Source organism: Psammomys obesus, unplaced genomic scaffold (assembly GCF_907164565.1).
Source record: "Psammomys obesus unplaced genomic scaffold, mPsaObe1.curated_primary_1811, whole genome shotgun sequence".
NCBI classification, from domain to species: Eukaryota; Metazoa; Chordata; class Mammalia; order Rodentia; family Muridae; genus Psammomys; species Psammomys obesus.
Window position 1 is genome coordinate 7,282,080 of NW_026596240.1, and position 14,971 is coordinate 7,297,050.

The following is a 14,971-nucleotide window of genomic DNA, read 5'->3' on the forward strand; positions in this document are numbered from 1 at the left end:
TGGGTGGGGGGGACAGCCCCATCGTAGGATGGCTGAATTAAACCTCATGCTATTGCATCGATGATTGGTCTCCTGAGTTCTCTTCATCCCCCTCGGAAAGTTAGGGTCCCCTAGGGGGTCCCCCCTTGGGCCTAACAGTCATGTTATGCCAAGAGACAGAGGTAAGGATGGAGAGATGGCTTGGAAGTTTAAAGTCCTAGCTGCAGTCTCAGGGAATCTGAGTTCACTCTCAGGTTTCACATTAAGCAGTTACAACCACCTGATGTTTTACTTCAACCAGCTTCAGTGGGGAATAAAATTCTTTTTAGCTTCCATTCTATCACACATAGAGATGAATGGATAGACATAAATAAAAATAACAAAACAAAATTTTTAAATATAGAGAAGAAATGAAAGAGAATGAAATCCATGGTCTTGTGAAATACAGTCACATTGCAGACAAAATACTAAACCATAAAGAAAAATAAATCTTTTTAAAAAGTTCAAGGCTGGAGTTAGTGATACATGAAGATGGGCATTCCTAAAAGATGCACAGACACCAGCTAGTGTCAGGGAACAGGACAGAGGTCCATGTACAGGTGGACTGAGATACCCCTGAGTTCTCCATTAAAAGTTTTTTCATTGAGTGTTTTCACATTAAGAAAAATCACAAAACAGTTGTTAAAACTATCAATGTCTTCATGAAACAGGTACTGCAGTATGTAATTACTTCCTACCACTTGCTAATTCTGGAGACAGGAGGAAGATAGACAAATATATCTGTGTTGCAATTTTAAAAAGAGGGTTTTATTTAATTATTAAATACATGTTTACACACAACTTTCTATGCCCATGGAGATGAGTGTGCGAGTTGGATTGGTGTTGTCCCTGTCCTTAAGCATCTCTCCATCCAGTGTAGAAGCCAGACAGATTAAATTGCACTTGGTAAGGCACGGATGGGGGCACAGATGGGGGCAAATGCTCCGACAGATCATAAGAGGGAAGGGAGAAAAGAAGTGGGCAGGAAGTGAGCAGAAAGAAGGAAAAGAGAGTGCAGAAAGGGGAACTAGGAGGAGAGAGGGAGAAAAGGAAGGAAAGAGAAACAGAAAAAGAAAACGGAGAGGGAAACTTCTCAGTTCGAGTGACTTCATGGAATGGTGCAAAACTGCTGATAGATATCAGGATGATCTGAGCAAAGGATAACGTTCTCAGATAGAGATGGAACAGTGTGAGTATATGCTGTCCAGGACACTGACAGAAGGACTCTCAGACTTGAGTTGGGTCACTAAGGGATGCATGACAAGTACTTCTCTCGAGCCTGGAAAGGGCCTGTGGTGTTAGTATGGAAAAAAGAGAGGAAGATTTCAAGATGGGGGTGGGGTGGGGTCAGCACAGCAGGGCTCACCTCTATGGTGAGCTGCTTCAGGTGACCTGAATTAGAACCCTGCTGTAAGCATACTTGTTATAATGAAAATCACAGTGGTGAGGAGACTCTTATTTGAGAAAGAAGAGAAGGATTACTAAGGCGAAGCCCTACACATCAAGAACATAAAATGTGTAGATATAGAATCAAGAATAATCAAAAAAAGGAGACAAAGACTCCAGTGTAGATAAACACCCCATGAAGAGTCCCATGAGGGCTGCATAATGGCTTGGGGGTTTGCTGCTTCTCCAGAAGACCTGAGCTGTGTTTCCAACACTCATACCAGAAGCTCAACAGACCTTTACAGCCTAAGCCAGCTTCAGAGGATGTTGTGCCCTCCTCTGGCCTCTGCTGATGGCACACAGATAGGCACACACCCATACAACACAAATGAAAATAAAAGTAAATCTCTACAAAAAGAGAACCCACCAAAGTGGGTATCAGGGTCAATAGAATTAAGAGGTTTATTTTCAGAATATGTGTTTGGGTTTTTTATCCCGTGATTTTACTGTCTTTCTGTCCAGAATCATCTGAAAGTAAGGTTTAAATATTACAATTTCAACAGGAGAATGGGAAACAGGTAAAAGACTTCGATGACATGTCCAGCTTCTTCAGCTCAGACATGCTTTAATTAGATTGCCAGTCTCGGTCTTTCTGAGTGAATATAACATCCCTCCATAGGCATTCCTTTGCTTGGTGTGATGGTTCATTCTTTTCTTTTCTTTTTTTTCCTTTTTTTTGTCTCTAATCTCTGATTAGCTGCACATGCATGGAAGGGAATTTCTAGTAAGTTCAGAGTAGTAGTGACTTCACAGCATAAAGTCTAATGTGTCAGCATGAGGACACTTAATTCTGACCTTGGGCCTGGCCTTGTGAGTGCTTCACTTGTAAAACAAATCAGGATCAAGGACAGGGCAATGGTTTAGCTGGCAAGTGCTTATAATGCAAGCATGAAGAACTAATATTGGATCCCCAGCACCCAGCATCCAGTAAAGGCTGGATGAAGTGGACAATCTTTTCAGCCACATTTACCTCCCAAAACATATATGCACGTGCGCGTGCGCGCGCGTGCGCACACACACACACACACACACACACACACACACACACACACACACACGTGCTTGCACACATGCATGCACACACACAGGCGGAGTAGGGAGATCGGAATTAAATGAGCTGATCTTTGGGAAAGCAGAGGGGGAAAACACAGAATGGCGTTCAAATATAGAAATTACTAATGAAAGCAGAATATTAATTAAGAATATGCACATCAAACTGTTTGAGACTTTTGATTTCCTTTTTAATTACAACCATTTTTAATTAAAATATAAATTCATCATTTTTCTTATTCCTTTTCTCTCTTTCAGCCCTCAGAAGTTCTCCATCTCCTTCCACTTTCAAACTAACAGCACCTTTTTTTTTTTTTTTTTGGTTATCACTGTCACATATGTGAATATATGTGAATGTATAAGTATGCACAAATAGAGAGTTAGACAGATAGACAGATAGGTAGGTAGATAGGTAGATACATAGATAGACAGGTAGACAGGCAGACAGACAGCTAGACAGAGATAACTTGCTGAGTCCATTCATTGTTGTCTGTGTGTATATAGTTTGAGTCCGACAGCTGTGAAATGCATAACTGGATACCATTTACAGGGTTCATCCCTGGGAGAAGCTCATTGTCTCATTCATCCATTCTCTCCCTCAGCAGTCATTAGCTGCCTACAGGTCTTTGTCTAGGTTTGAGACTTTTTATAATTTTATTATCACAAAATATAATCACTGTACTTATTCCCGACATCACTGAAATAAATATTGTCATATGAGAGAATTCAGTTATGTCATTGTTGAGAGAGTTAGTTTGTAGTCTCAAACTACGATAATGATTTACTTATTTGGTCTTGCTTTCCTAGCAAAGGCATGGGCAGATGGTGCCCGTTAACAGAGTGTAAATGTATGCCAAATACAATGAAATGACACCAGAGTGCTCTAGATAGCTGTGATTAAAAGCAGCTGTCTCAGATAGTAGAAAGAAGGATGATCCCCATTGCATTTCAGAGTGGTATTTGTGTATAAAACAGACAACTAAGCTAGGATTACACCAACCTATTTTCATCATGTGCAATAATTTTTACCTCTAGAAAAATTTCATCAATATAATTAAATCTGATTTTTCGCTAGTTTTCATCTTGGATTTCTTTTGCAAAAATTGTTAGTGAACAAATATACACATTATATATTTACATCTTTAATTGTTTAAATATCACTTTGAAATCCCCTCTCTTTTTATCTCTGTCTCTTTCTCTCCCTTCTCAAAAAACCACTAATTCCACTTAGTGCATGGACATAAGGTCATTCCTCTTTCTTCTCTTTCTCTCTCTCCCATATATCTATGTGTATAAGTGTGTGTTTAAAGGGGCTTTATGTATTAATCAAATCATGGCATACACAGCTGGTCATATAACTGAAAGAGCATCACTCCCATCTGGTGGCAGACATTAAAATATTGAGACTCTGATACCCAAACAGAAAATAATCCGACTCCAGATTACGTAGTCATCTATTAAAGTTGTATCTCCAATGTGGTCATCCATCACTGTCACACAATCTGCCCGCTACCTTTATTTATTGAAGTATACCTATAGGACCATCTGAAATATATGTCATTTACTGATAAACCTAGCAACTTGAGAACTGTTCACATTAAAAGATGAAACTATGGGTAAGCCATTAAAATATTACATAGTCATTCAGTTACGTAACTCTAAATCATAACCAAGTTACTGGTATTCAAGTCCTAGTATTGATTTATATTTACACATACATAGTTTTAAGACAAAAAGTTACAGACGTATCTAAAATCTTTATGGAATTTTATGTGGTTCAGACACATGTACTCCCAATTCGACAGAAAACTAGAATTTAAAGACAAGAAAACATCAACCAAAAATGAAAATAAAACCTAGAAAGTACTTAGTAAACAAAAATGGGTGAAATACTTGGAAACAGGAGAAAAATTATATAAAAATTTCACCAAAGAATGAACACTTTGAACAGTTCCCTCTTTATATGGTGTGAGTGTATCCCTTAACTTTCCTCTGTTTAGTTCTTTGACAAAAATGTATGCACAGCTGCTTGTACCATTGTAGTTTTGCCACAGAAACCTTCTAAATGTATTAATCTGCGAATTTCTTAAATAAGTCATGAATGAAGAAGTTTGTCAATGATGATATTTTTAAGATAGATGTAAAAGGATATAGAGCAGGAAACAATGTGACTTTTTCTATTGTCACTGTTTTGGTCAATTTATACATAAAGTGTTAAAGAGTAGAAATTGTTAGGAAGACATAGTGTGTTGTAGAGAAAATAGGAGGATGGGAAGGAACTTTGTTTCTGAATGTTGCTTTTAATTCTGGAATCCTGTGTGGTTCCTAAGCCCCAAATCTGAAAATGATTCTCCCATTTCTCTGACTGTTCAGGTAACTAAGGGACTAAGTACTGTTGGAAATCAAGACAGGATGCCTCTTTGTGGGAGAAATTACTGTAGGAAAGGGTTAAAATCAAGTACTTGTTTTAAAAGTGTAAAACAGATTTTGAGAAGTTTACAGTTCTTACATCTCTAGCCACTTAGTTTCTGAGCTACTTATTGATGTTATGAATGAAAGTTAAAATCTACTGTAGAATTTTCCCAGAGCATAACTTTACAGGGCCTCGTGCACAATCTTTAAAATGTCATGGAGAATGGTCAAAAAGATTTCCTGCTGAGCTTTCTTGCCTGCCAGGACAATTTGAAACAACCCATTAATCTTTTTAGACACCAATGATGCCATTTTGTCAGGTACTTGGTATTATTTCTACAGGTGTATGTTCATTTTTCTATAAGGAAATGAAGACCAAAGTTCCAGTAAATTCTCTCCTCTTGTGCTGGATGACCTTTGGGCCATTAGTTTACTAATGGTGGAGGGTGAAGTCTCTCTTTTCACTTCATGATTTTAATAGTGCAAAATTTATCCAAAGATAATCTATTGCAACATTGTCAGACAAATATATATCCTTCATACATATATTAATTAGTATTAGGTAAAAATTATACTGGAAAATTTAAATGTTTGTCAACAGTGAATTGGTAATATATTTTTTCTTGTTATAGGGAAGGAATTTGAGGCTGAACACACCAAATTCTAATTTTTTTGTGTGTCATTGTTCATTTCACCCACTATCAAACCTTTCAAGAAAATGTGAAGCAGTAAAAGGCTTTCCCAGGGCATTCAATCTTAGTATGAACAATATTTTATTCATGAGTTGTGTATATGTATTTCATATAGCTGTTGTTGTGGTTCAGTTATTTTCTCTGTGTTCTACATTTTTCTTTAAATGTCAGTTACGGAATTTATATTCTATATTTTCTCATCGCTCTTTTGTCTTTTTTCTTTTTTCCAAGAAGCAGCGGTTCCACCAGCTGGATCACTAAACGTTTGTTCCTGACCTGGGAATGCTTCTTTCCATGCAGTTGTGTAAGAACTTTCAGCTTATCAACATCATACATGAAAGAATTTTTTTCACACTGTAACATGCAATTTCACACTTGTACACATTGGAGGTATTTGACGGATATTATGGTTAGTTACATAGCTAAATCCCGCTGAAATCACTGACTTCACAGTGCTAACGAATTTATATATATATATATATATATAATCTAAACAATTTACCATTCCTTCTGAAAAAAAATGTTTAAATCACTGATTTTATTGAACAGAATAACTTCAAATATTTGGGTTAAAATATTGAAAATGACAAGCATTTGAATTGTTATCTTGTGATGGGTTTAAGATTAATTAAGTTCAAGAACAAATTACAAAGACAAAAGTTTTAAAAGCTAAAAGTCAACACAATTGTACTTCTGTCAATATCATATAATTCATAAATATTCAGCACTGGTTTACAGCCAGTATGAACATGCATATTTCCATAATAGTCGGAAAAGAGAAAGCTACATTCATTCACTATTTGTATAATGCTAATTGCTTTTTGGGGGGGTTATTCTATTACATTTAGTCTATTGGCTAAACATCACATATATATATATATATATATATATATATATATATATATATATATATATATATATATATATATATATATATATATAATGAAGGGAACATTTGTGAGGCTAGGAGAAGGCACCCAGTCTTTATCTGCTTTCATAGAGGAATATGTGAGACCAGCTTTTTCTTATTCCTAACGCATCTCCTAAAAAGGCCCTTCTCCAGGTACCTCCCACAGGAGATAAACCTTCCTTACTTTAAAAGCTCACAAAACAATCCTTTTATAAAACACAATGAAAAGAATAATCTAGAATTAAAAAATTAAGGTGCAGGCCCAAACTTTTTCTTATATGTAAAAGGTAAAATGACTTTATCCAGTCATTATAAAAATGCTCCATTGTTTGTTTTATGATTGTTGTTACCTACTAGTCCACAGTTCGTGGACTTGCTCTCATCCACAGTGCAGAAACTGAATACAGAGTCAAAACACTATCAAAGATCTAACAAGAATTATAACTAAATTGGAAGTATGCATGAAACATTTGGCAAATTGTGCATAAGATGTCACCATTATAATCCCTGAAAATTATAAATAGAAAAACAGTTATGCAGATGGTTAGAGCATATTGGTGAGTCCACCATGTCACCATGACCTCATAAAATAGAGGCATAAGGGTTGAGGATGAATTGGGGAGGTGGGATCCTATAAACTGAGGTCAGAGGAAGTTGTTTGGTAGTGCTAGGCTGCTGGCTCTGGAGATGGAGGGACTTGTGTCAAGGAAAGAAAATAGATGGATAACACATACTAGTAAATGCTAAACCTAGAATTTTCGTTATAAAGAATCCTCAAGGAATGCAGTCTTTACAACACCCTGATATCACAACTTCTCAGCTTAGAATTGTAAAGTATCTGTAGTCCTTAAGCTACAAGACGTAACAATGGCAGCAGCCACTGGAAACTAATGCAGTTCTTATCTTTGGAAAGTGGGGCTTTGTTAGTAATCCTCAAATTCTTAAAGGAAGACAATGAATTAAAGAAAGGAAAGTGAATGATAAAAACAAAAACAATAATAAAAATATCTTCTTGGGCCAGTGAGATGGCTAAGGAGGTAAAGGCACTTACCAACAAGCCTGATGATCTAAGTTCTATCCCAGGAATGTAGGAAAGAACTTTCAGCTTTGTTCTCTGACCTCTACACCACTCCACATGAATAACTGTAGTATTTTAATCACTGGCTTTCTTACTAGAAGATTTTGGGAAGTTGTTTTGTTTTGTGTGATTGTTTTTTAAGTATACCTCCTAAAATCTCTGGTGGTGATAGCTCAAGACGGGAGGATCATGGTGGAAATGGTGTTTGTCATCTTGGATACTGAACCAAATCATCATGAAGAGACTAGTTAGAAATTTGATCATCGAAGGAGACATGAGTAGGAGCTCAGAAGGAAATAAGGAGCATGGTATTGGAAGAAAGAAGAAAGGACAACTTTGTTGCAGATTGACAGAAGCTTCGTCTGAATTGATTTGTTCAATTATATGGAAAGTAAAATAGTGACTGGTTATTTAAAAAAATGTTAGAGGAAAGAGGTAAACAGAAGGAAGAATCATTAACATTAAAAAAGATATGGAAATTCATAATTTAGATATTTCTCAGCCTTCAAAGGTTACAAAAGATGCCTGAATTAAAAAGCTTCTTTCAGGAAAAAAAAAAAAAAAAAAAAAATATATATATATATATATATATATATATATATGTGTGTGTGTGTGTGTGTGTGTGTTTATATACACACTGGGGATTGCTCACTGCTTGCCTCTTTAAAACTCTGGTCACTCTAAGAGGGGAGATCCCACAGCCTGGAGAAATCAGGCAATAACCCATCGAGGCCCCAAGCCCTTTCTAGCCTCTAGATTAAGAAGCTCTTCTGTTCTGTGGTTTTAACTCTAACTTTGTGATTCTAACTGATGCCTGACTCCTCTATGTTCTTTGCCCCAAAGGCTACCCCAGACTAAATCACATGATGTTGACTCTTTGAACATCCCCAAAGAATTTACATATGTGAGATAGATCCTTTGTTGGAAGATTTTCTCTGAAGGTGTCCTCCTCCTTTTTATGTTAATTCCCTGTCATTTCCAGATGCTCACTTTAGGCTTATATTCTAGCTTTTTGTTGTTGTTGTTGTTATTCTTTTGGTTTGTTTTGAGACATGATGTCAGGCTTGCCTCTGCCTACTGAGTTCATGTCCTCTCCAGGTTTTAAAGGTAAGCCTTTAAATGTAATTTTTTGACGTTTTAAAAATACATTTTATTAAATGTAATATTTTATTCATTGTCTTTCTTACTAGAAGGTTTGAGGGTTTGTTTTGTTTTGTTTGTTTGTTTCAGGTATACATTCTAAAACCTCTGCTGTTGATAGCTCAGCACACTAAAATCATGCTGTAAACAGTGTTCCTACCTTCTCCTTTAAGGCCCTGCTAAGTGTTTTTAATGTCTCATTGTTTCCTTCTAATACTTTCTCAATTCAAGGCTCAAACAAAAAGAAATTCAAGTGTCTTTCGCCTAAGAAACCTCACTCAAGAAGAGTTATTATGTATCAGCTTCACTCCCAAACTTTAAGGCCTTTCATTCATTGTTTAATAAGAGAGACAGCTTATTGTATGACCCAATGGCCTTTTACTAGTGCCTTTTATGAGCACACACTTCAGAGCAGTCAGTCAGTAATGAGTATTGTGAAGAACCTAGAGAGATATGTGACATAGGGTTCCCTTGACCAACGCATCAGAGGCAGGACCTGTACAGGAGGATATTGAAAGACTTTCAGGGGGAGATTGTTCAACACAATGAGTCATCACAAGTACACACTGGAAGCCATAAGGTTCCTGACCTGATTGAAAGCTTGTACTTAAAGGTAAGAACTCAAAGGGATTACTGCATCCCTCAAATCTGAGCTGCAGAAACTCAGGTCACATGCACAGGAGCAATATGGCCAGTGCTACATGGGAAAGACATGAATCAAGAGCAGATTCTCAGGCCCCAGAGGGTTGCTCACAGGCCTTGGAATTTAGTGATATTTGCCCACCAGAAGCAATACACTTGAGGCTGGCAAAGTTTCTTCTTGTACTCCCTTGTTTCTGGAATTGGAATGTCTGGAACTGAGATTGCCTTTCTCTCTTACCAATTCATTTAGAGATATTAGGCCTGGTGTTCTCACAGGTAAACAGGTAGAGAAGAACTCTGATGAACTTATCCCTCGAGGACTCATATGAGATTAGAGAGTTTAAAAGCAATGAAATGAGTGAGACTTTGATATGCAGCTGAAGCTATAATTGTTGAGACTTTTAGTAACTTGAGGACTTAGAATAATTTTGCTCATGGAGGCTACCCCTCATTATTCTGAACAATATTCCCCCAGTCCCCTAAAAAGAGCTACCTCTATTCATGGAAACTCTAAGTATGTTAATTTAAATAGCAAAAGGTTTTTAAAGAGGTAATTAAGTTAAAGATATACAGATGTAGGGCATTTTCTGCTATATTTGAGTAGGTTAAACGTAACAGAGTCCAAAGAGGACTGATCTCAGAGAGGGTACATGAATAAAACAGAGACCAGGGAGAGAACTGCAGAATCTACATTGCTGACCTCAAATACAGATGAAGAGGCCACAGAAGCTTCTAGAAGCTAGGAAAAGCAAGAATGTGGTTTACTGTTCACATATCCAGTAAGAATGCAGCCCTGCCAGTGCCTTGACTTTAGCATTTCTGACCTCTAAAACCATCAAACAATAAATCTATGTTGCTTGAAGCCATTAACCTGATGGTAATTTGTTAAAGCATCCAGCACAAACCAATAAAAATAGCCTGCAGCTTCATGTGGCATAATGAATCTCTACAAATGCATCATAAAAAGTTCACATTTTCATATTCCAGAAACTTCAGCATTCAGATTGCCAAGGACATGATTCATGAGACACTAAACATTAATTCTCAGCACTTAAAATCCTGATGACATTTTGTGCTCTTGACAGTCACCTCGTGGAAATGTGTCAACACAAAAATTGATCAGCTCCCCATTCTAATAGGATGGAATGTGTCCCAATAAACTGAGAGGAAAGTAATTCAAATAAATATTCACTGCTATGGGCCAGTCAACAGTTTTTCGTAACTATGTGTTTACAATCTGAGAGTGACTAAGGAATGGTTCATCTGGACACTGGATCCATTGCTGCAAATGGGGAGCCCTTCACCAAGGGCCCTCTCTTTAATTATCTCATCAACATTATTATTTTTTAATCATATGAAGAGTTGCTAACAGCTACTTTAAGTCATGTAAGGCAATGAGACAGTCCATAGTTGAAAAATGATAAATACTTAATAATCGGCATGGTAGCATGATGGAGCTTCTTTGAAGAGGATTGAAAAGTCAGCATGTTAAAACAGAGTAACAAGCCCCTTACCTGTGTCACAAGAGGTTCCAACAGTCTTTCCACTGTGAGGGTCCGGATTTCCAAACTTTTGGGATCCCATTTTAAAATGATAGGTGAAGTTGCAGAAGTCATGTTCCCTGTGGGAAGATATTGCATCCATTAGAAATAATGTGTTAGGATACACGCTATGAGTATGGAGTTAAAAAATGAGTACATCACCCACACCTAGAAGACTCTTGAAGATTGTTTTAGGTATAACCCAGATAAGTCAGAGATGGGAAACCAGATCCAGTACTGTTTGTTCTGAAATTCTTGGATCTGAGATATTTTGAAAGGGCCCTTAGCACACCAGTGTATATCAAGACACTACAAGGAGGACCTGGAAGAATGTCATGTTAGAACTAAAACCAGAATACAGCTCAGGCCACAATATGTGCAGCAGACATTTACTCTGGACACATGTATGAGTCTCTAGCTAAAAAGCTTCCAGGTACTGCATATCTCTATCTCGTCTGGCTTTCTAGTCTGTGTTCTGTTGCTATAACTAAATGTCCTGACCAAAGACAACTTAGGGAGAGGAAAATGCTTATTCTATCTTACATGTTATAGTCCACCACCAAGAACAGTCATGACAGGAATGCAAGGTGGAACCGTGAAGGGGTAAGCACAAGGGAATACTGCTTGCTTGATCCTGCTTCATTCTTCACTAGGTTTCTTACATAGCCCAAGATCACCTACCTGTGGGTGACAACACCCACACTGGACTAGACTATCTCCTGTCCATTAAAACTCAAAAAAAAAAAAAAAAAAAAAAACAAAAAAAACGCCCCAGAGATGTGACCAGGGATCTACCTGATAAGGACAACTTTTCTGTTAAGATTGCTTCCTTCCAGGGATGCCAAGGTGACCAATAGGATTAACTACTGCATATGTGCAAGTGAGATGAGATCAAAGGGAATCAAAGCTAAACATCCTACTTTTCTCCCCTTTTCCTGCTTGCTCCTTGGGAATCAGAGAGTCTGGCTTTAGTCTCTTGTTATGGAACCATCTCCATCCTTAGAGAGCAAAGAGAAACGGCCCATGCTTCTGTCTACTGGCTACAATTCCCTTCTTCAGAGCCCCTACTATTCTGTGTGGCTCTGTTGCTGGGACTTCAACCCTCCTCAGAACCACTGCCACTGCCACTGTTTTTGTTTTGTTTTTTTTTTTTTTCCTATGTCTATCTGTCCATGGTATGGATATTTCTTCTAATAAAATCCTTACCCTCAACAACATGTCTCACTGTTCCTCCTGAACTCACATCCAAGAAAAGTCAGGACTCTGATACTACAGAAAAATTCCATTCATTCCATGTTTAGTATGTGTTCATCTGTTATCTTTAGACAAAGGCTTGGACCTTTACCTCATGCAACTTATGCTTTCAAACTGAAGCTAATTCAGAGAACAATTAGGTTTAACTGTGATAAATGTTGTCAGGAGCACAAACAGAACTAGGAGAAATGAGAAAGTAACTTCATACCCAGTAGAGAGATGTACAAAGAAAAACTGTGAGTCAAAGTATATTCCTTATGATCACCTGATGCATGACCCCCAAGGCAATACAAAAGACCACTTGGCTGTTTTCCTCTTCAGTCAAACTTCAGAATATCATATGCCTTGGGCAATAGGAGTATCTTATAAACGTAGTACTCATGAAAAGTAGCAACTATCTCCAGGACCAAGTTACTCAGCACAGTTACATACTTACTCCACATAATGAGTCTCAGAAGTCTATTTATCTTTCTAAATCAACCCACTCTCACCTAAGAATAACTGAGATAGTGTTCTCTATGGTGTCCAATAGGTAAACACAAAATGACTCTGCCTTAAAAAATAAATTACACATTCCATCTGGGGTGTGTTTCTCATCAAGAAATTGCTGAATATATTCTGACATTTAAACACCAGACAGGCGACCTTAGACTGTAGAAACTGATTCTGAATTATTTGCCTTAATACCACAATAAATCAAGCTGTTCATGGCTGCTCTCTTCTTTTGCATCAATGTCACCACTCAATTCCTTCCTTATAAATCAATACAGACAATTATTCCTGCTCAAATAAACTCTGAAAAAAGGTTTACCACAATAGGCACTGTGACAAAGTGCTTCTTCACCAGCCCTCCCTCCTACATCCTACAGCTAGCTAATCGTTCAGCAAAAAGACCCAACCAATTTGCTCAAGAAAATAAGAAAAGGCAAAGACACAGCATGCTGGTATTTCATCTCTCTCCAAATGTTCTAAATAAACTGAGCACAGCGATCCAAGTATACAGATTTGGAACTGGGCTCCTTTACAGCAACAATAGTTGGCTCTCACATGCCGCTGGTGGTGCTCAGAAACCTACAGACACTTTACAATTTCCCCATTCACACAAGCAGTTGCCACAGGCAGTGCTGACAGGCAGAGAATTCTACATCTGGGCATGGGACTTTTCCTGCTGTAGAGGGGTTAAGGATGCCAGAAGCTTTCTGCATATGTTTTGATACCTTCTTCTTGCACTGATATTGTTATCAAACGTGGTATCACAGCCTGTGACACAAGAAGCCAAGTTCAGCCATCTGTCCTCAAGAAACCAATCAAACACTCAAGTTCATAGCAAAATGCAGGGAGAAAAAGGGGGACTTGATCAATGTGATCATGGTATAAACAGGAACAAAGAGATCCAGGGAAGCTAAAGTGTAAATAGAGGACCAGGAATATCCACATCTAAACAGTCCAGGATAAAGTGTGGTACCACACACCTTTGTCCATCATTGTCTGGACTTCAGCTTCAGTCCATGAGGTAATCAGACCACCTAGCTCAGTTAGCCAGCTCGAGGTCAAAGCGAGAGACCCAGACTCAAAATTAAACAAGGTGTGTGCTGAGGTGGAGTGATGGCTCAGAGATTGTGTGTTTACTGCATTTGCAGAGGAAGAGGATTCAGTTCCCAGCACCTAAATTAGGCACCATACAACAGCCTATAACTCCAGTTCTCTGGAATCTGCTGCCCTCTAGCCTCCAAAGGCTCCTGCACATGCACAGCACATATTAACTAATGTACCTGAACACACATTTGATTAAGAATAACAAAACTTTAAAAAATAAATAAATAAACAGGATGGGAAGCACCCGAGAAACATGACAGAAAAAGTTGTTCTCTAGCCTCCACATGTATGTGCTCACATATATAAACATGTGTGCACACCCTCACATAAACTCCCTCTGACCCACATAAACTAGATAGAGAATTTCGTTTGTAAGATGGGCATGCTAGTTATATAAGCTGGCAGATCAAGGAAGGCACACAAAGCCCTTTCAGAGTGTTCCAATATAACAACTTTATAAAGTAACACAGAGAAAGAAAAAAGGGGGGGGGGAGACCAAAAATGCTGGCAAATTCAACTCAGACCCACTGATCTGGCTTCAAATAAAAAAGAGAAATGTTCCTGAGCAGAACTCCAAGCTTTTTATGTGCCAAGAAGCCGAGTTAGTCACAGCCCAGTCCTGAAGGTCATAGGGATATTCTTTTTCTAAACATAAAAGAGGAGTTTCTTGTCAAATCACTCAATTCATCCCCTTAGGGATAAACCTCAATCATTTCTTTGCTACGCATGTCATATTCAGTCACAAAAAAAATGAGAAAAGTTTACATGTTATGAATTGGTTTAAAAGAAGCTTGAGTGCTGCTCTTTCCAAACACACTGTCATTACCGGGGTTGGGGGGGTGATTAGAATTGAAAGTTTTCCTGGGTAGTCCTAAGAATCTGGGAGCAAACACCTGGCCTCAAAAGCCAATTGACCTCTACTTCTGGTCTGTCTAAGGCCTTTTAGGATTTTAAAAGAGGGCAAGAATTTGCATAGCTAAATACTTCTGGTCCAAATGTGGTCCTGTGCATCATCGACTGGACTCCAATGTTGCCTACAAGCTCTTTTGACAAGCTGTCAGCACTGTGTGAAATCTCTTTCAGGAGGCAAGCTCCAACTCTGCCTGGCACCACTTTTTAGTTTATTGTTTCTCTCAGAAGGGCAGTCCTGGGGAAATTCCAGTTCCATGGGGACCACTGTCTCTTAGTCCGG

At 38.1% G+C, this 14,971-nt stretch overlaps 1 protein-coding gene across 2 annotated transcripts in view; it reads right to left on the reverse strand.

Moving 5' to 3' along the window:
* Ctnna2 (catenin alpha 2) overlaps positions 1 to 14,971 on the reverse strand; it is a 1,158,760-nt gene that overhangs the window by 1,003,610 nt on the left and 140,179 nt on the right. For both annotated transcript variants that reach the window (XM_055596488.1, XM_055596487.1), the window contains exon 2: positions 10,903 to 11,009. In XM_055596488.1, coding sequence (XP_055452463.1) covers positions 10,903 to 11,004 — 102 coding nt within the window. In that variant the 5' untranslated portion in view covers positions 11,005 to 11,009. The remainder of the gene's footprint in view (positions 1 to 10,902; positions 11,010 to 14,971) is intronic.